The sequence below is a fragment of the Typopeltis vanoorti genome, chromosome 17 (genome assembly GCF_054136105.1).
Source record: "Typopeltis vanoorti isolate ZY-2024b chromosome 17, IOZ_Tvanoo_1.0, whole genome shotgun sequence".
In the NCBI taxonomy this organism is placed as follows: Eukaryota; Metazoa; Arthropoda; class Arachnida; order Uropygi; family Thelyphonidae; genus Typopeltis; species Typopeltis vanoorti.
In genome coordinates, this window is record NC_143565.1 from 56,242,969 (window position 1) to 56,266,427 (window position 23,459).

General features: G+C 34.1%; 1 protein-coding gene across 1 annotated transcript in view; it reads right to left on the minus strand.

Moving 5' to 3' along the window:
• LOC150097410 (uncharacterized) overlaps positions 1-23,459 on the minus strand; it is a 299,012-nt gene that overhangs the window by 218,994 nt on the left and 56,559 nt on the right. The window contains exon 3 of the mRNA XM_090407040.1: positions 13,789-16,307. Within this exon, the coding sequence (XP_090263166.1) occupies positions 13,789-16,307 (2,519 nt within the window). The remainder of the gene's footprint in view (positions 1-13,788; positions 16,308-23,459) is intronic.

Consider the following 23,459-nt stretch of genomic DNA (forward strand, 5'->3'; position numbering starts at 1 on the left):
AGCTGGAGCTGATGATATTCGAACAGAAATGTTACAATATGGATGTATAAAAATTTTACAGTGTCTATGCTACATAATTCAGAAAGCCTGGTCAGAGGGTCAAGTTCTAGATAATTGGATAGAGCGGTCATAGTACCCAACTATAAAAAAGGGAATAAAGCTGAATGTAAGAATTACAGATGAATTTCTCTACTAAGTGTTCCAGGTAATATTTATACAAGCATACTTGAAATGAGGTTGAGAGAGAGATTATGAAAGAGAAACTTGGAGAAGAAAAAAGCTGGGTTCAGGCCAAATTGTCAGGGAATATGGCAAGGATCTTAAGTTTTGTAGATCTGGAAAAGGCATACAACAAGGTGCCCAGAGAAAAGCTTTTCAAACACACAATTGCAATATATAGTCTTGATTTGAGTTGTAAATCAGCAGTTAGAATTGCAGGAGGTACAGTGAAATGGTTTGATGTTAAGTCAGATGTGCCACAAGGGTGTACATTGTCTCTGATGTTATTTATCATCTATATCAGTGGTTCTTAACCTGGGTGGAAGTGCTCCCCTGGGGGCACTATGGGGTACAGTCAAATGGTTTATTTCATATAACAGTTTATGGTAAGCATTAGGGGGCACTGAGGGGGGTGGTATGCATTATAATACTACTAATATAATAAAAGCAAAAAATTCTGTATTTAATCTAGCATCAATATTTATATTGTAAGTTTGGCAACACTATTTCAGAATATCTGAAATGTATGTCTGGCAATACTGTTCAAATTTATTTGCTACTTATTTTTTAGAATTTTTACATTGAAAGTTAAGTAATTGGGGCTACTGTTTGGTCGGAATTTTCTACATTGAAAATAATTAGTTTGGGCTATTTTTAGCAGAATCTACTACTTTTATAAGGTTTATTTCCTACTTTACCAAACGCCTATCTGACCACTGGTTTGCAGATTAAATCTAACCCATGGCATCATGTGATGCACTTCGTTGAAATTGTGTAGTCGTGTAGCCCATTAAAATGAGTGAAAAAACAAGGTGTTATCAATATTCAAGTGAAAATTTAAAATTTTCACTTGAATATTGATAACACCTCTTAACACCTGATAACGCTCATTATATATAGATGGAGTTATTCCATCTATATATAATGAGCAGTTACCAATGTGCTTAATATATGAAAAAACATTCTTAAACGAAGCCTTCAAGAATGATTGAGCATTTAAGAACAAAGCATTCAAATAAAGCAAAAATGGATGTGGAGTACTTTCGCGAATTAAAGACTAAATTTAAAAATCATTCTGAACTTGAAGGGTTGGTTGCAAAACAAAGTAACCAACAAGAGAAGGGATTTGTTGTCTTACAAACTTTCAAAATTAATTGCTAAATGTGGAAAGCCACATACTATTGGCAAAACTTTCATCTTACTGGCTATAAATTAATTTTTAGATATGATGACTGGCCCAGGTAAATGTAATATGACGTCAATTCCTCTCAGCAATAGTTCAGTATCAACAAGAATTGACGAAATAACAAAGGGCATTGAAAAAATACTTTGTGATGATGATTTAAAAACCACAGAATTTTCTTACATTGTGATGATGATTTAAAAACCATAGAATTTTCTTTGCAACTTGATGGGACAATTTCTCAGGGGCTCACATTAGTAAGTACGGGCATGACAAACCCGAGATACCCAAGCTAGAGCTGATCTTACTTCGTACAATATACACTTAGTATATCATATCTGGAGACTGGTCTTCTAGTCTTCTTTCCCTCTACTCTCTTACTTCTACCCCCCCCCCCCCAGTGCTATCAGAGCAATTCGAGGGTGAGGGGGGGGGGTGACTCTTTCCTCTCAAACTGTAGTTTCCACTATCTACTAAAAAAGGCAAGCCTAGTTGTCTTAAGGTGGCAGTCCCACCACTAGGATACCTATCGTCACGCTAGTCACTTGACATAGGGAAACACATATTGCTTTCAAGTCTCAAAGAAATCCAAACTGGACAGAAAACATGGGAAACAACTGCAAACTGGAAAAGGTTAAGAAACTTTGGAAAAAGAAAAATATGGTGAAATATGCATGGAATATCAGAAGCATAGCACATAAAAAAGAAGAATTAGATAAAATTTTAAATGATGAAAATATAGAAACTGAAGTTCTTACAGAAACAAAAAAGAAACTTAAAGGAACAAAAGAAACAGCTAACTACAATATGATATATAGTGGAGTGGACAAACAAATACATGCAAAAGCTGGTGTAATGATTTGGATCCATAAATCAATTAAAGCAAAAATAATTCATTATACATACTAGAATGAAAGCATATTAGAAGTGCGATTAAAATTAAATAAAGAAAATTTAACAGTTGTTGGAGTGTATGCCCCTGAAGAAGGAAAAGAAGAAAAAAAATGATTACTTTTACAAAGAATTACAAGGAATATATGAAAAATTAAATAAAACAGACCATATAATTATAGCTGGAGATCTTAATGCCAGAAGAGAAATGAAAAAAATTAACAATAATATACAAAAATTTGGAGAAGCAACAGTAAACAAAAATGGAAAGCAACTCATTGATTATACAATATATAATAATTTAAAAATAATGAATATATTTTATAAACATAAAAATATATATAAATATAAGTGGTGTGCAAGAGGACAAAAATCAAATGAAAAAGTAGCAAACCTCTTCCTAGACGTTAAAGTTAGAAGAGGGCTAGAAACACAGATTACTATTTAGTACAGGCAAAACTAAGATTTCCACCAAACTTGCTACAAAAAATACAAAAAAATAAACAAATTAGAAACAAAATCTAATTATAAAGTAAGACTACTAAATGATTCAAGTATAAGAAATTTATACCAACAGAGGATTAATAACTACTTAGAAAAATACAAGAAAATGAAGACATTGAGAAAGAATGGAATAATATAAAAGAAATTATCACATCAGCAGCATATGAAAGTCTAGGAACACAAAAATATCATAAAAATAAAAAATTACATATATGGGACAATGAAATAAAAACAATAATTGAAAATAAAAAGCTGGCTTTTAAAAGATGGTTAAGTAGCAAAAAAATAAGAAGATGAAATTGAATATAAAAAAAGATGAGCAATAGCCATCTTTTTTTATATTCAATTTCATCTTCTTAGAAAGTTGGGAAAAATTTGTATCATATCTAGAAAATGACATACAAAATAAGACCCAGTGCGTACAAAATACTAAAACACATGAATACAGATATAAAAGAAACTGCAAATATAAATTGTGAAATATATGTAAAAGAATTCTTGGATTACTTTACAGATCTTTGAATGGATAATACTGCCATCAAAAATAATTACACCAGAAACTTACGAAATACCTTAAATGATATGATAACAATGAAAGAATTAAAGGACAACCTAAATAAAATAACAAATGGCAAATCAGCAGGAGAAGATGGGATAAACTCCGAACTGTATAAATTTGCTGAAAAAAATTTAATCAAGGATTACTAAAATTTTTAAATAAAATATATACAAATGGACAAATACTAATAAAATGGAATACAAGCATAGTAATACCTATTTTTAAAAAAGGGGATAAAACAAAACCTGCTAACTACAGAGGTGTTAGTTTATTGAATACATGCTACAAAATATATAGCAGAATACATAATGAAAAACTAAAAATATACAGTGAAAAAATATTATTAGAATGTCAAAATGGATTTAGAAAAGGACGCTCCACAATGGATGCAGCTTTCTGTTTAAAATTACTTATAGAAAAAAGAAGAGAATTTAATTTGGAAACTCATCTTTTGTTTAGATTATGAAAAAAGCATTTGAAAAAGTAAAAAGATATATACTGTTTGATATATTACAAAGAATAAATATACCTAATATTTTACTACATGCAATATTGAATATATATAAAGATAATGAAATAAAAATAAATGAAAAAATGTCTGAAAAAAATCTATAAACCAAGGAGTAAGACAGGGATGCCCTCTGTCTCCAACACTTTTCAATATTTACATTAATGAAATATTAATACAGTGGAACACCTTAAACAATCAAAATATAGAAATTTCCTGGAATAACAAATTAAATACACTATTATTTGCAGATGATCAGGTAATAATATCAGATAATGAAGACAATTTACAAAGAGCAATATTTAAACATTATAGTAGAACAGTTTGGAATGAAAATTTCCATAGATAAAACTAAAACAATGCCATTTTGTGGACAAACTCCAGTTAGAAGCAAAATAGTTATTAATAATAAAATAATAGAACAGATAAATACTTTCAGTTATCTTGAATGTGAAATATCATATGAAGGACAAAAAGACAAAATTAAAAACTTCAAAATTTTTACAGATTATAGGCCTGATAAATAGAACCTAAATATAGTACAAAACAAAACATGCTTGAAAATATACAATACTTTAGCAGTGTCCACATTATTATATGGTAATGAAATTTGGGCAATAAACAAACAAGATAAACAAAGAATAAAAACAAGTGAAATGAGATTTACAAGAAGAACTACAAAATACACATTATTAGATCAAAAAAGGAATGAAGACATTTTAAAAGAACTAAAAACAAAATCAATAGAAGAAAAACTAAATTATAAACAAAAAATGGATTGAACATGTAAACCGAATAGCCAGCACCTAACATCCTAAACAAATACTATAAGCCAACTGGAAAGAGAAGACAGGGTAGACCTCAAAAATGGATATTGGATGGATAATAAGACTGGAACAGACCAATATGGTCTATACCCGTAATTAGTGTTATGATGATGATGGGACAACTTTACATGACAATGAAACTTTGTTAATGGCATACATGTGTTAAATAAATGCTAATGAAGAAATTATTGAAGAGTTTCTATTTGCTGAACAACTGAAAATTGACACAAAAGGTTCTACAATATTTAAGGTTGTTAAAGACTTTTAATGCTAAAAACATTCCTCTCATAAATATTATTGCGTGTGCAACTGATGGAGCACCAGCTATGATTGGTTGTCACCATGGATTTAGAGGACATTTAAAAGAAGCAGTTCCAAATATCTTTACAATTCACTGCATTCTTTGTAGACAACACTTAGCTGCAAAACATCTTAGTGGTAGACCACATAAGACTTTGAATGATGTTATTAAAGCAGTGAATAAAATAAAAGCTCAGTCATTGAATACAAGTATTTTTTGGCAACTTTGACATCGCATATCTTTCCGATATTTTCACCAAATTAAATGAGGTTAACATCAAATTGCAGAGAAGTAACATGAATCTTATTAAAGAAAAGGGAATTATAAATGCTTTTTATCAGCAAATTAACATTCTACAAGCAAAGCATCGCAAGATGAGATTTTCTGCAGTTCCCAAGTTTACAAATAATAGATGATTTAATATTAGATACAGATTTGGATTGTTACTGTTCCCATCGTCTGACACTGAAACACTCGATGATCAGATTCAAAGAGTTTGATGAGCTTAAAATACCCAATTGGGTCATAAATCCATTTCTTTCTGATGCTACTTCTGTTCATTCAAATTTGTGTGAGGAATTTATTGACTTAAAAAATGATTTTGAAGCTCAAGTACAATTTCAACAGCGTAGGTATGAAAGATTCTGGCCAAACATGTAATGCAAGTATCCTCAGCTTTGGCAAGAAATAAAATAACTAAATATATAATTTAGCATATCCGCTCTCCAGCCAAAAGGTTGCGGGTTCGAATCCTGCTGTAGGCAAGGATGTTTGTGATTGTCTGTGAAAATACTTGTGGTGGTGGTGAGCAGTAGATACCGTTGGTGTAGATAGTGGGTTCGCTTTAGTTGATGGAGATGGGGAGAGTTGTAGAGTAGGTACCCTCCCTTGATGAGTCTTTGGACTCCCTGGAGGTGTCGTAATAATAATAATAAAACTGTGCTACCAGAATAATTAAGGACGATGAAACAAAAGAAAGATGAACTTAATCTTCTATTTTCCACCAATTATTTCTTCAAAGCAGCTACTCAAGAAAGATACTAAAATAAATTATTCTTCTCTGAAAAATCAACTAGTATGATTATAAAATAAATTATAAAGCCACCATTTCCTTATCCTACAGTGGCAGAGTTTCAAGATATATATTCTAATTAGTACTGTGACACCTCTAAGGAGTCCAAGGAAACACTGTAAGATGGCACATCACATTATGCAATCCACTGTCTACACTCTATGTCACTATCCACCAACTATACCATCTACTGTCAATTAAAGCATTTTTGAATGTTAATTACTTGTGTTCTCAGACTGATTCCCCCCCCCCCCCTACCCTTGAAAGATCATAAACTTACAGGACATAAACATATAGAAATGTGTGTGAAATAAGGATTTTGTAAATTTTTTTTAAAATCTTCACATAGTCCAGAAACTCTGCTCTAGAAATGAAACATGGAACTTTTCAAACCACTTCAGGCCTCCAATAAGCAGGACAGTGGTCTCACAACAGTTGATGAAATTCATCTACTTCCTAAAGATATCACAAACATTCATGCCAGTGGAATTTGAACTCGCAGCCTGCTAGTTGGAAAGGGAGTACATTAACCATTTGGTCAAGCAGGCAGGCAACTTCTAATATATTACAATTTCTGACATGATCAATACAGAATTTTTAAGCCTATTCACACCCTAGAGACTTTCTTGCATTTTCCAAGAGAAATACTCCTTCTGGAGGAGGGGGGGAGGGAAAAACATTCCTGGTTATATATCCTGGCAAAGCTTACATCAGACTGAAATTCATTAAAAAAAAAAATAAATAAATAAAAACAAATAAAAACACTAGGGCTACTTCAAATAAAATCGTCCTAGCTGCTAACATATTCTCAGAACATCAAAAAATGGACTGTCCTCTGCTTCAATGACTTACCTAGAAGATAATCGACAATCTCTTTTTAAGCAAACTGCATGGCACCTCAAACAGGTAGGGAGTCATACCGCATGTAACCTTTATGTAACCTATTAGACCTCCATCATACCAATAACACCATCTAAGGATCTTGCATGACAATGGACATTTCAAGCTTGATATGTCAAATCATTCATGTGACTAACCTACATTATTATCAATTTTATATGTTTTAGAGATAATTACTTGAAGCAGACTGGCTTAGTTGACCAAGTGGTTAGTGTATCTGCTCTACAGCTGAGAGGCTATGGGTTCGAATCCCGCTAGGCATGGATGTTTGTGATTGTCTTCTATTTTCATACATTCATTCATCCAAGTCTAAATACACTCTCCCAAGATGGACTGGGTCACCATGGGAGAAGTAAACCCAACCTTCCTGCAATGAGAGAGGACTTCACCCTGTAATAGGTCAAAAACAGGCTAATCATCATCATCACTAGAAGCAGAATGTGATGGAGGGGACTCTAGGTACAAGAGTGTTAAAGATGCCAAGAATATAATTCTTGACATCTGTAATGTATAGTATAACCAAGTAAAAAAACTTTCAATAAACAGCTTGAATCCAAAGTATTTTAGTAATAAGGTGTGACACCTTTTGACTACTTGTATATGGGAAATGTATGACTTCTGAATTACTTCAACCTTGGTACCTCTTCTGGTCTGGCTCCCAATGATGACTTCTTTTTTGCTTGCTTCCTGGGGAGTAGAGAGGCTGTACTCGTGGGAGGTTTTTGCTTATCACTGAGTGGAGCCAATGCTGAATTTCCTGACCTGGAGTGATTCAGTTCAGGATGATGAGTTTAGTAGTGAACCTTTAAGGTCACTCAGTGAGACTCAGAGTGATCTTGCAGATCACTCAGAGTTACTCGAGGGGTATCCCCCACACTTAAAAATACCTCAAATAAAGACTGAAACTGGTCTGGGTAGTGGCCCTTCCCATAATGCATAGCATTATATGTCTGTAAGAATATGTGCCTTGCATTATGGGATACTAAAGCAATTGATGTGAAGTCATTGCCTCTATATACAAGTAGCCCAGTCATGGAGTTACTTCATGCATAAACTTTGTTTGCTTACATTTGTAATTGCTGTCGAGTCCATTGAAGAGCTTCTAGATATGACCATGGATCTGTAAAACTGCTTTGGCAATCTGTTGAACTTTGATGGAGTAGAGCTTATCTCTAGAGTTATTGTCAATTTTCTGTAGAGCAGCAGCAATTGCTGGATAAGAATAAATATGGTTAGTTCAACTCCTGGACAGTTTCTGCATGTTTCATAGCTCCTACTACCATCTGAATGAATTTTCATGCCTTTAAAATGTATCGCCCTTAGTCTGGTGATGATTGTGGTAATTTCTCTATTTTCATTAATTTCACTCTTCTTCTTGATAGTTTGTTTTACCAATCTTATTTTGGCGACAAAGTTAGTGATGGTGGGTATAATTTTTGAGGTAAGTATCTTGCTTCTTTGGCTAGTCTGTTTGCTCTTTCATTGCCTTCAATATTTACATAGGCTGGTATCCACTGCAGTGTGCAGTTCTTATTTTTCAAATTTAAGGTTGTTAGTTTTTCCATTTTTTAATGCCTCAAGTGCAGATTTTGAGTTGCTGTAGATGGTTATTCTTTCTGTAATGTTTATTACTGGATTTGAGAGCTGTTTGTATGGCTGCTGTTAATTCACAAGTGAAGTTTGAAGCTATTTTGCCAGCTGTAGTTTTGATTTGCATTTCCTTGCCTCCAGGTAGAGTTAGAAAAACCCCTGAACCTCCTTGGTTGAGTGCTTCATCAGATGATCCATCAGTATAGGCAATGACATGGTTTAGATTATTTAAATGATGTATAGTGTCAAGTCCTTTTCTTTTATTTTCTTGCTGTGAATCCTTGTTTAAACATGGTTCGAGGAGATTTAAGTTTATCGTGTTTTTTGGTAGAATAGTGGAAAAGAATGGCTCTTTGCTTATTTCAATAGATAGGTGCTCTATTGAAATAAATAGACTAAAGAGATGATCTAATGTAGATGATCTCTTTAGTCTAGATTTTCTTATCCAGGCATCGAAAGTCCCGAGTGAAATGTGATTCTATTGGTGGCTCCTGATTCTTTTAGTGAATTTAACTGTGGAGAGTTTTCTTCTTGAAGCCCACACTCTTGTTGAGCTTTTAAATTATTTGTGGATGAGACTGCACCTATGATAATTTTTACTGCTCTTGTACTCTGTCAAGTTTTTTCTTTTGAACTAGTAGAAGCTGGAGCCCAGATTGATGAGGCATATTTCATAGTGGGTCGTTTGAGTGCCGTATATGTAGTTTGGGGTGTCTTCAATTTTGCACCCCGCTTTGTTCCACAAAGCCATTTGATGATATTAAGCTTTTTAAGAGCTTTATTAGATATATTTGTAATATGAGTTGTAAATCTCAGTTCAGTGTCTAGGGTTAGGCCTAAGTATTTTGGAGACTGTTTTTTCTATTTTGGTATATATTTTGATTTCAGGGTTGTAATTGTGTCTATTTTTTTTTATCAGTGGAGAAGATGCTCAGTTTTGTTTTTTCTGGGTTTATATGTAGTTTTAAGTTCCTTTGCCCATCTTTCTAAGCCTTTTATTGAATTATTTAGGACTTCAGATTGTTGAGGATTACTGCTTGTGTGCCAGATTGCTATATCATCTGCATAGCATGCTATTTTTGTTCATTTATTATGTGAGGATGGATGTTGTTGATATAGATGAGAAATAGGAGTGGGCTTAAAACAGAACCTAGTGGGACTCCAGCCAAGTTCGATGCATGTTGGAATAAATTCCATTAACTTTTACTTCCTTTCATGAAATCTGAAATCCAAATTAATGCATTCCCCCTTATAGAAGTATCGTATGCAATTTTTATTAACTTTTATCTCCAGACTCAATCGTAGGCAGCTGAGAGATCCAAGAATGTTGCTGTTGTCTTCTTTGGTGGTTTTTCTTGAAAGCCATCTCTGACTGATTGGATGATCTTTTGTACTTGTTGAAACTTATATGCAGTTTGGTAGAAGTTGATCTTGTTATTTTCTAAGAGCCAATTCATAAGTCTGGTATGTATTATTCTTCTGTTTAGTTTACAGAGAGTACTAGTCAAAGCTATTGGTCTGTAGCTGTTACAGTCACTAGGATTTTTGTTAGGTTTTAGTAAGGGTATAATGACTGATGTTTTCCAGATTTTTGGGAGTTTACCTGCATTCCAAGAGGTGTTAAATATCTTCAGAAGACAGTTTTTGGCTATTTTTCCCCATGTTTTTAATCATATGTCCAAAGATAAGATCAATTCTGGGTGATTTGTCAGGGTCAATTTGACTAACTGCTGTTTCTAATTGTGTCATTGTGAGGTCCTGAGTAAAGATGTCTTCAGAGGGTTAGGTTCTGTATTAGCAGCTGTTTTGCTATTTTCTTGCACTTTTTGTCTTCTTTGTTGTATTGCAGCTTGCTTGCACTTTAGAGTAATGTTTGGCTAGTAAATTTGCCATCTGTTTGTTGCTGCTGTATTGGTTCATGAGGAGACTGTGTTTGAAGAGTGATCAGTATCCGGAAGTGTTGTGTTGTTTAATAATCTGATGATGTTCCAGTTTTGTGAGTCTTTTCTTGGATCTAGTCTATTGCAGAATTCTTCCCACTTTTTTTTTGTTCGCAGTTAAAAATTTCATCTTCTATGTTTTGAGTTAATTCTATTAACTTCTTTCTGTTGTCTTCTGCATTATTTTGTTTTAACTGTTCGCTAATAATATCTCTTTCAGCAATCATAGCACTGATATTGTGATCTTTCCAAAATGGAACCCAATTGTTTTTCCTGAGACCTCTGGGAATTGAATTTTTTGCAGCTTTCTGTATGTTGTTAGTTGTGTGTATTTAGGCCAATTTGCTTTTCTGAAGTTCCAAGTTCTCTTTGTCTGTGGTTTTTGGTCTAGCTGCACATTAATGGTTGTGATAATAGGTCATGATCACTGATGGCATTCTTTAGTATTTTCCACAGTCTAAGACTTGCAGTTTCATAATATACTGTTGTGATGTTTAATGCTGATACTGTGCCTGCTGTTTTTGACAGATATGTATTTTGCCTGTTTATGATCTCAAGGTTTAGATCAACAATTATGTCTTCTATTTGTGCTCCTTTCCGATCTAGTTGTGGGAGCCCCAAGTTGGGCTTTTGGCATTTAGATCTTCTAAAAGGATCTTTGTGTCCGACGTTGTTTGACTTAGTTGTTGAAGTAATTCTGTATTTATATCTGCATTATCTGGGTGATATGCATTGACTATTGTAATAATGTGTTTTGGTAGAAATATCTTGACTGCTTGAGCCTCTGTGGCTGTTTTTAGTTGATACGATTTCTTTATATTTGAGGTGTTTGGTCCATAGGAGTATAGTTAGACCTCTGCCAGAACGACCTGGTCTGTCTTTCCTTAATGTTGAATAGCCTTTGATTTGAAGCTTCAGATTTTGATTTAGTTTCGTTTCTTGTAAGCATGCAATGTGGATGTTATTTTTGTATAAAATGTTCTTAAGTTCTTCCATCTTTTTTTTTGAGTGCTGTTGATGTTTAGCTGAAGTATGTTGAGAGTCCTCTTAGCTTACATTTGTATAAAGGATGAAACCAGGAATATAATTTCTTAGCATCTTTAACTTATTTTATATTCATATTTCAATAATGTGTAGTAAACTCATCTAATTAACTTCTGTCAAGATATATGAAATGCTGGCCAGGATTTTAGATATTACAAAGAATAACTGACCCTTTGGTAAAGTAATGCAAGTAAATTCAACTATATAATGCAGCTTAAAGAAGGAATAATGTAGAGTTTGTGAACTTATGTCTTAAGTTTGATGGATATAAAGATCTGTACACTGCTAATGGACTGCACTTAAATGGATTTGGAGTTAGGTGTCCAGAGAGAACTTTGTTCACAGAGTGTGGAAGCACAAAGTTAGGTTAGGACAGAAATTAGGGCAGATCAGATGGCAGATGAATGTGTGTGTGAAAACACCCATGAAGCAAACGAGTGTGAGAATGACAAATCCAGGAGAACCAAGAGAAGGCAGGTGATTAGTGGTGTGCCACAGGGCTCTATGCTTGGACCACTGCTATTTAATTTGTACATAAATGATACAGGAAATAATTTGAAGGGAGATACTCAGTTGTTTCCTGATGATACCAAATTGGGTAGAATAATAGTTTATCAAGGTGATGTAGAGAGCTTGCAGGACGATTTAAATAGGCTGACAGTATGGACAAAATATAATGTTAATTTAATGTAGGAAAGTGTCAAGTTATGCAATTTGGGATACAAAAATTACAAGTGGTGTTATCACATTAAGAGAACTATACTCTAGGAAACTGATGAAGCTGGGGATTTGGGGGGTAATAGATTTAGTGGGCATACTGCTTAAAGTAGCTAGGGTAGCTCACAGAATTACTTGATTATTGAAGAACACACTAACAAACAGAGAAGGGAGTTATCATTCCTCTTTATAAAGCCTTGATACAACCACATCTGGATTACTGTGCTCAGGTCGGTCAACTGGAATGAAGACATGGTGAAGAGGATCCAGAGGTGAGTGACCAAGATAGCGAGTGGTTTGTGGAATCAACTATCCTCATGGGGAGCATGAGGATAGTTGAGGGTTTGTGGATTTATAGGCAAAAAGGACAGAAACATTTAAATTACTTAAAGGTTTTTATAGGAATGATGCAGGGGAAAATGTTTCAGCACTTGGATAGAGGGAGGAAGAATAAGAGTCCATCCCTGGAAGGTGGGTAAAAGTGTGGTTAGCAAAGGTATAAGGACTAGATTTTTCGAATGGAGTGCAGTGAATGAATGGAATGGGTTGTTTGAGTCAGTTGTGTTAATGGATTCAAGGAGAGGTATGACAGATATTGTGTTATCTTTCTTAAACACTTAGAGTAGAGAAACTTTTTTTGGAAGACCGATTGACAATGCATAAAGAATTTGCAAAAAAAAATGCAAAAACAGAAATTTGTTGTGCTTTTTGAAACAAATCCTTTGATTTTTTTCAGAGAGATGAAAAGTCTCTTTTCTCCAATCTATTCATATGGCTAATGAAGTCAGTCATTTTGAGAGAATGTATAACCTTACAATAGTATCACATCTTCCAAATTTATAGCCATGAGCTATATATTTAATAAGTAAATGCATATGTAAAATATGGGCACTTATTCCCACGAAATTTAAGTCATTTATGCTATTTTCTATCAAGGAATAATTTCTAGTTTCTTTGGTTTAGAACCACTTAGAACTTTTTAGCAACTTTCAAGTTTTCATGTGACATTTCTGAGATTTTTCAATCAAGAGGGAAAAGACTGGTGTTTTTGTGGGTTTATCATAAAAAGAATAAGGCATGTGAAAGGAGAAGTAATGTGATATCTGCATGATGAAAATTCATAAGGTTATGGCAAATATATTTTAAAATGGGTAATAGATATAGAACTCACATCACTTAAATGCTCAAATTAGACATCAAATAAATGATAAAACTATAAAATTGTTGATAGAGAGCTAGTAAAGACTATCACAGTATTTCGAGATCATGTTGAGTATGTTTCAAGAATTTATTTTTGCAATCCAACTTATCAGTGTGAACTGTATTAAAAAAAAAAAAAAATTCTGAACAATCTATATGGAAGAATGAGGTTTTTACCCTCGTTTATAAATTGATTATTTTAACCATCTTGTTCATATGCAGTAAAATAAAATGTCAACAGCAAAAGGTTTTATTGTATGTGTATACACTTGCCTACCTTCATCAAACTAAATAAATAAAATAAAATAAAAAATTAAAATTAAAATGAGATACCTTAAGAGATCAGCAAGTCCTAAGTGCTGAAATATCAGATTTAGGCAATCATATGCTGCTAGTAACCTGTCCATGCCAGACCACTTAGAACTAATGGACTTAAAAGATGATAAAACTGTATTACGACTATAAGTGTGCTCTGACAAACAGTCACATTTTGTTTTGATCTTCTTTGCAATTACACTTGAAGATTGCTCATTTTCTTCAATAGAATTATTTGCTATCAGAGAATCTGTCTTTTCATGAAGGCTTGCTGTGGTCATATTGGTAGTCAGATGAACTTCTAATAAAGATCTTGGACTGTCTTTAGTTGAGTCTGTAGTTGCAATGGCGGCTGAAGTAATGAAGGACTGACTAGGTAGACTACATAATGAATCTGAAGTAGTGGAGGGTACAAATGGAGAATCAATTGGTAATGAACAGGATGAGGTAATGTATGGCAAAACAGTAGACTGGTGACTGGTAGAATGTAATGAAGCATTTTGTCCATGGAATGAGAAATCTTTAGTTTTTGAATCACCATGATTATTATTTTTAAGGATGCTGTAACAAGCGTTAGCTAATGGATTCAATTGAACTATTTTGTTTTCTTTGGTAACTTTTTGTGAAAGATCACTTAAAGTTCTCAAACTCTCGGAATTTATTAATGCAACACATTCTCTCGAAGTAACAGGATGGACAACGCTTTTCTCTAATGATCCATGACCAGTAGAAGAAGAACCTTGAGATTGTGGATGATGTATTACTGATGAATTAGATGGTAATAAAATATACTTCTGCAAATTAGGATTTATATTAGGATCTGAAACTATAACATTTCCTGACAAATTAGTTACACCAGAATGAACACTCCCAGGATTAAAGTTTTTTATAACTTTATCTCCAGGAGCATTCTTTTCTCTAGTAACTGAAGCATCCGACTTAATTTGATTTGGTAAAACATTAGCAGAACAACCAGACTGAGAGAGCTGTGGAGACAACTGAGATATAATTTCAGAAGGAGAAAGCAACACATATTTTGCTGAATCTGTTTTGCTTGTTTTGGCAGATCCTGAAACAGAAATTCCTGACACTGTGCTAATACTCCCAGAATTACACAGACTTTTTAAAAGTCTTTGCCCTCCGATAGAAGTCTTTTCTCTATTTGTTGGGAGATCTGCTTTAACATGCATTGTTGTTGTTCCTGTTGTTGCTACTCGTGATTCAGCAGGTGGTATTATAACATATCTAGAGAATTCTGTTTTCTCCCCTTTAGACACAGGATCTGAAATAATATTTCCAGTTACCGAAGAAGGTATTCCAGTTAAATTTCCAGGCAAAGTAGGAAGTTCAGCAGAAATATTTCTGGAATCAACAGCAATTTTTAAAATCCTATAATCACGTAAAGACTTTTCAATAGCAGTTACGCTTGTTGTTTTACACTGTTCTAGTGATGTGTGAGCAGCAGAAAAAATGTGTGGAGATGACTGCACAACAAGTGATGAATCAGTAGGTAATAATAATTTAGATGAATCGTTTTTAGCAACCTTAGCAGAGGGATCTAAAGCAGGATTCATTAAGCCATGCGGTGAAGCACTGATACTGTTGGTAGGAGAAATACCTAATTTATTATTCTGAGCCATATATAAAACTTTTGTTCCATTCTGGGTTGTAGCAGGAGTATCTTTAGAAAAGCCAGTTGTATGACTTGACATAGGAACCTCTCCAGGCTTTAAAGTTGGTCCAGGATAAAGAAAAAGATGAACAGGTGGAGGTATTACTGGTAATTGCTGAAATTGTGCATTTGAAAGAAGCATTGCAGGTGGTCCAACAATTCCTGAAGAGGTTGTCAATGTATTTGAAGGTAAAAGGAGAATTGCAGATGTGGTTACAGCTGGTAATGGTAATGAACTGTTTATTCCTTGACTTGAAGAAGATACACATGCTTTATTCTGAGTTATTACTTGGGCAGAATTGCTAATTCCTAGATTTGGAGAAGATACACATGTTTTATTCTGAATTATTACTTGGGCAGAACTGCTTATTCCTTGATTTGGAGAAGATGCACATGCTTTATTCTGAATTATTACTTGGGCAGGTCTTGGTGCAGCTTCAAGTTTTGGCATTGGAGGTAATGGAAACACTGTTGTGGGTACAGAAGACTGAGTAGGTGGAGCTCTACGAAGAGTAGGCATTGGCCCCTGCAACTTTAATCCTGAATTTGCATTGTTTGTTCTATTCTCGTCCAAACAAGATTTTTTCAAAGCAGACTTTTCTACAATTTTCATGGCTGAAGGCTGTCTACTCAAAGGTGATCTTGTCAAAGGGGGAAGAGATGATGACATGCCCTTTGAGGTTAGGTAATCTGATTTAGAGATTCCTTGTTTTAATATTATTTCTGGAACAAATGAAACTGCATTGCCATCATGATCTGCAGATTTTGAGCATGGTAAAACAAATTTATCAGATGTCAGCAGTGATTTGCTTTTAATCACATTAAGTATTTTCTGAAATTCTGGTGCAATTCCTTGTGAGCATCGCTATAAAGAAAATAGAAATAAATATAAATCAACCAATTCTCTCAAAGAGCATATAAATAATATTATGATAATGAAATAAAACGAAGTGATAAATAACATTTTTTGCCTTTATATACAAATAATTTGAAATTAAACAAATGTCTCGTCTCCCATTTCCAATACACAGACACAATTCCCCCCCCCCCCCCAGCAAAAAAAACAACAACATTTTCTTAGCAGCTGGATAAGCTGTTAAGAAAATAAGGATGCAAAGACCACTGCCATAGCTTAATTTCTAAAACTGTAGCTGTGGGAAAGCAATTCAAAAATAATAAATTAGCATTTTACCAGTAATGAGCTTTTCATTGTTGCAAAATGTCCCATGTTTTAAAATGCATGCTGTAGTTTACTTTTAATTTGTTCACTTTTAATTATAACATTAAAAATAAAATGTAAAATGATTTTTCAGTTCTGTATTTCATCCTCATGAATATGACATTATACAGAACTTGAGTACAGTGGGAAGGGTGAGATGGGAGTGATGATGAACATGGAGATGGGAATGATGGCGAACGAGCTGGAGGTACATGAAGAATTGAGTAAACTTGATATTAATAAGGTTGTAGGATTTGATGATATATCACTGCATGTTTTCTAGGAATGTTCCAGAGAATTAACAACAGCTCTGATGTACCTTTTTAACATAAGTCTTAAAATGAGTGGAAAGAGAAAGATTGTTCCACTTCATAAGAGAAGTTGTTATATTTGAAAATCAATTGCACCAGTTATGTTATACTGTCAATCGACTGTACTAATTATGTAATTCCCCACCTTGCTTTATATATCCAACCTTTTAGTTACTGTCAGTCATGGTGAGTAAAATAACACTATTAATATATAATTTTATTTTTGTTAGGAGGTCAGGTTAGAATGTTTCAGATTCGTATCTATGATGGTGCATTGACTATAAAATAAGCATGTTCTGAATTCCAAAGAAAGAAGCTCAAATTTGCAAAAAATTAAAATAGTTACTAAATATAAACATATACAGCAATCCCTCGATTAATGCGCCTAATGCGTTCTTTAAAACAGACGCATTAACCGAAAACACACTAATTGAATATAATGACCTATGGGAAAATGTATAATTCGTTCCTCAGATTTCTTTTTTGACCCTTAATTTTTTTATAAAAGAATTAAGGTATTTCTCAGGGCATAGTTAAAAGAAAACTATGATGCTGAAAGACAATAAAACATAAAGACTTTTAATGGGATTATATTGATCAAGTGCATATAATAAACAACTATGTTATACCAACTAGTTTCACCAACTAGGGCTGTTGGCATCTTCAGGGTACATAACTGATGTAAGGCACTAAAAAGTAAAAAACTCCCATTAAAAATAATAATAATAATAATAATTCCATTAAGTCTTTCTAGAGCTTTTTGGTCAAGAAAATTAAACATTTTTTAACAATAAAACATATTCAGAATGTAAAAATTATATATATATATATAAATATGAAAGACAATAAAACATATTCAGAATATAAATTTATCATTCTGCTTCTTAACAAAGAATTGAGCTAACGTAGTTTGCTGGGCATTGTTTTTTTTTCCCCCATAGAACTGACAGTATGACCCTATTGCCTCTTCTGTAAATTTTACTGGTTCTCTCTTTACCAGGGTCAGTCTCTATGCATTGCTGCTTAAAAACTTCGATTGTATGAAAACTATTTTCAAATTGTTTCTGTGAAACCTCTTTGGGCTTATCAGTGATTAAATTTTCTTCATATTCTTCCCGCTGTGTGCATCTAAATTTAGCAGGTCGGAATCACTCAACTTCTCAGAATGAGATTTAATTAACTTATTAGATTCATTTGAAAAGCCTCTAAAATCAATTGCACAATGTGGAAGAATGTGCTTCCAAACGACTCGCAGATTGCTAGCAGTAATTTCATTTGACTTTGCAACTTTATAACCAGGCTGAGATTTCTCTGATTTGGCTAGAAAAATCTTGGAAGGCATTTGCTTCCAAAAAAAAGGCTGAAATTACTGCTAGCAATCTGCGAGTCGTTTGGAAGCACATTCTTCCACATTGTGTAAATTTTACTGGTTCTCTCTTTACCAGGGTCAGTCTCTATGCATTGCTGCTTAAAAACTTCGATTGTATGAAAACTATTTTCAAATTGTTTCTGTGAAACCTCTTTGGGCTTATCAGTGATTAAATTTTCTTCATATTCTTCAGGATCTTCCCGCTGTGTGCATCTAAATTTAGCAGGTCGGAATCACTCAACTTCTCAGAATGAGATTTAATTAACTTATTAGATTCATTTGAAAAGCCTCTAAAATCATTTGCACAATGTGGAAGAATGTGCTTCCAAACGACTCACAGATTGCTAGCAGTAATTTCATTTGACTTTGCAACTTTATAACCAGGCTGAGATTTCTCTGATTTGGCTAGAAAAGTCTTGGAAGGCATTTGCTTCCAAAAAAAAGGCTGATTTCATCGACATTAAATATTTGTTGATCACAATAGTCCCCCTTCTTACACAATTTTCTTCAAAATCTCTGGATATCTCTTTATCTGCACGTGCAGCCTCACCTGTGATTAGAACATTATGTAGGCTATTTCTCTTTTTGAAATGTTCAAATCACCCAGCACTAATGTGGAATTCTTCTTCTTTTCCATCATTGATATAGCGGGATCCGTTTTTGGTTACAATCTTCGATCCATGTAAAAAGAAGTCTCTCGAATTCAATCATTATAATACTTTGATTTTCAGTGCATGCATGATGAATTTCAAGCAGCCTTACCTTTCTCTTTGTATTCAGTAGTTGATTCACCCATTTTTGTGTTCTTGTCCTATCTTTGCTCTGGACTCACCTTGTTCATTTGTGTTTATTATTTTAAGTTTTTCTTCCAATCAGGTTACTTTTCGAATCATTTTAACACTTCTGTTTTTTGCTCACTAATTCTTTTACTCGTGATTAAAGGTTAGGAAAATAATTTTAAATAAAAAAGTATGGAAAAGCACAAGATATGATCAGCAAAATGCTATGTAAAGCAGACGACATAAATTTTGGTAGTAAATTTGGAACATAGCATACATGAAAATAGTGTAGTATGCCATTAAAAAATAACTGTAAAATGTTTCAAAACGGTAACTCAATTATTTCATCCTGGTGAGTGATTTTTTAAAATAGTTAGCCATAAAAAATGTATAGATCAAAAATTTTTAAAATCTGTAACACTTATTTTTAAGATGTATAAAGGTGCACTAATCGAATTTTAGAGGTGCACCAATCGGGGAAGCATTAATCGAGGGATTGCTGTATACAATAGATGCAATTATGACTATTTAGTAATTCTCTTTATCTATCTGAGGAGATATAACATCCATATTCTCTGCAGAATTACAATTACTTAGTATATTCTAATACTCTATACCAGTGTGTCCCAAATGGTGGGTCAAGATCTAGGCCTGGGTCACGAAAGCTAAATGCTGCGTAACTTAAAAAAACTCTCGAAAACCTAGGTGTTTCATTTTGGGGTTTTCTTTTTTTCACGAAACTCTAAAATACAAGTAAATAGCGTCGGGAATAATGAATAAATAATTGAATTAATAGAGAAGAAAAACACGCTCCATCCATGTCGCCATTTCACAGTCTCTTTGTTCGCGGTAAAGTAGTTCAACTAATGGCGAGGCTGTGGCGGCAACCACGCCACCGGCCAAATCATTTGGTGGTCTGCCATTTGTTTTATTCGCCTGCCACGTTAAGCATCGAGAGAGAGCCTATTTTTTTGTATTTACTAATTACGTGTACCTTCCCTCCAAACCTGAAGTTTCTAGTTAACAAATAACAGCATCACACTTTTCATTAATAAATTACTTGGCTTTAGTTTAATTTCTTTATATTTTTGTAACAGTAAATGCTTCTATATTATAATAATAATAAATAAAAACTCTATGAATATTCAAATCTGTTTTATTTTACCTATTGGCCATAAAAATTTTAGTGGGTCACAAAGATGAAGTATTAAAATAACCGAACCACTGAAAAAAGTTTGGGAAACCTTGCTCTATACATCTAACTCTTAAATTTTGATTAAATACATAAGATAACTATATAGGTCATTCTAAAAGTCCATATTAATTACATATTGAATCTCATATTATTGAAATCAAATAAAATATATTTTTTTTTTCACTCTCTGACTCAGTTAAATTCAATTCTGAGGGATAACATCAAATGTAATGCAAAACAAAAACACAGCATTCAGCTAAAAGTTCTTTAGTTTCACTTGGCCATACAAATAAATGCTACAAAGGAAACTTCCTTTATGACATTTATTTTATCCCTGTCTATTTGTCTTCCTCTATTTTATTCATTCCTTTTCAGTCATTCATTCAGTCTATCTTATCTCTCAGTTTTCTCAGAATACAATAAAAGTTAAAGATCTCACTTGACTAATATTTGCATATCTCTTCTAGTAAGCAAGTTTCTTTAATGCATCGTTCCTTAATTTTTCTGAAGTAGGCATGAAGAATAATCACTTAGATAATACAAATAGAACAGTTCCAAATGCACTTTCAATAAAAGCAACTTTAGTGGAGATTCCACCTTGTTCCTTGGAACATAAATCACTTGCTTTATTATTATTATCATCATCATCAAGAGACCTCCATGAAGTCAAGATACTCATCATGCATTCACTGTCACTGCACAGATCACACTCTCAGGTAATGCATTCCAATCACCCACCATTCTCCATGCACAAAATCTATTCTCCACCTTAAATAGCTTCTAGGGATGGCCTCTGATTCTCCCTGTCTACAGATATTCTATGAAAAATCTCATCCACACTAATCTGGTAATTATCCCTTACCAACTTATACATCTTGATCATGTCTCCCCTCTTCCTTCTATCCACTAGGCTTTGTAATTTGCATTCTCTCAATCTGTCCTTATATTCCACATTCCGGATACCAACTCAGTGAATTGTGCCTGGATCCTCTCCAACATCTCATTGTCCTTTTGAAAACCTGGTGACTAAGAAATTTGTGCATGCACAGTAATCCATATGCAGCCTGATCAAAGTCTTGTACAATGGAATCAAAACAACTTTACTCTTATATGTTAGTGTTCTCTTCATCATTCCCATAATCTGCTGTGTTGTTGTCCCCACAATTGTAGCAAAATGTCCACGAAATTTCAAGTCTCTATCCAGCACAACCCCCTCCCCTAAATCCTTCATCTCCTCCAAAATATCTCCACCAATCCGGTACTCTGCATATCCCATCTTTGCTTCCGAAATTCTAAAACCTTAAACTTTGTAACATTAAACTGATATCCCACATATTTGCCCATTCAGATAGTCTAGGTCCTCTTGCAAAGCTATAACATTTGCTCTACTTTTCATAACTCTCCCTACCTTTGCATCATTTGCAAACAACTGTATATCACCATTTAAGCCTTTTCCAGTGTCAGTTACATACAAATTAAACAACAATGGCCCCCAAAACATATCCCGGGCATGCCACTAGTGACTTTCCACTTCTCGGATATCACTCCCCTATATACAACCTATTGACACCTATCAGACAGCCAATCTCCAATCCAACACACTAGTCTACTATCCAACTCCATCTGCCAAATTAACTACTAGTTTGTCATGTGGTAATCTATCGAAAGCCTTTGCAAAATCTAAATATACTACTATATATGCATCCCCCTTGTCCAATATATCTGTCACCTTGTTATAATTATTATTATTATTTGACACCTCCAGGGAGTCCATAAACTCATCGAGGGAGTTCACCTGCTCTACAGCTCTCTCCACCACTCAATCCACCAACTACAACTAACCGCAACTACACCAATGCCATCTGCCATTGACCACCACCACCACTAGTTTTTCCACAAACAATCACAAATATTCATGCCCACGCGGGATTCGAACCCGCAGCCTTTTGGCTGGAGAGCGGATACGCTAATCACTCGGCCAGCCAGGCTGGCAGATTGCTAAAACAAGATATTCCTTTAGCAAACCAATGCTGTCCATTAAAGAGAATTCTACTGCTGTCCACCCAGTTCTGAATCCTTCTCCTCACCAGCTTCTCCAACATCATGACCTCAACTCCAGACAAGCAGACTGGCCTATAATTCAAAGCCTTAGTCTCATAGCACCTCCTTTATGAGGTGGAACAATTTTGCCATCTTTCCATTCCTTTGGGACCTGGGCAAATCTAAGACTCATGTTGAAAATATACATTAAAGGTGCTGTTAACTCTCTGGAATATTCCCTCAAGAGACACAGTGATATGCCATCAAGTTCCATGGCCTTGTTGACATCAAGTTTACTCAATTCCTCATATATACCTCCTGCTCACTCACTGTCAGAGGTTCCTCCCCCATTCCCTCTACTCTCAAGTTCTGCATTATGTTATAATCACAAGGATGAAATACTTTAATGAACTGCTCACTTAACACCTCTACTATATCCTCCTCAGTGTTTATCATTCTCCCATTATCACTGACCCACATCATTCTCCCATAATCATTCTTCCTTCTATTGGCTACATATTGAAAGAACTCCCTAAGATTTCTTTTAGTGTCATTTGCTTACTGCTGCTCATACTGCACTCTTGCTACCATTACTAAGTGAGTCACCTTCCTTGCTCTTTGTACTCCTCATATAACTGATTATATCCACTCATCTTGTGCTGCCTCCACAATGCCATTTGCTTCCAGATTTCACATTTCACCTCTTCAATCATCCATTTTATACCCATCTTATTTAATCTCCTGACCTTTGGAATACACTCAATCACTGCCTCTGCCAGATAATTCCTGAGCAGAGTATAAATTAAAGATACTAAGAAATTATATTCTACGTTTAATCTTCTATCCAAGTGTAAGCAAACAACTTTGTGACTGAACTATTTTCAGGACTGGGGCAACTTGTATAAAGAAGCTAACGACTTCACATCACTTGCCTTAGTATCCCATAATGCAAAGCACATCTCCTTGTGGACATGTATAATGCCATGCATTATGGGAAGGGTCACTACCCAGACCAGTTTCAACCTTTATTGGGGTCTCATCAGTGGGAATGTTTGCTTACACTTGGATAAAGGATTAAATCAAGAATATAATTTCTTAGTATCT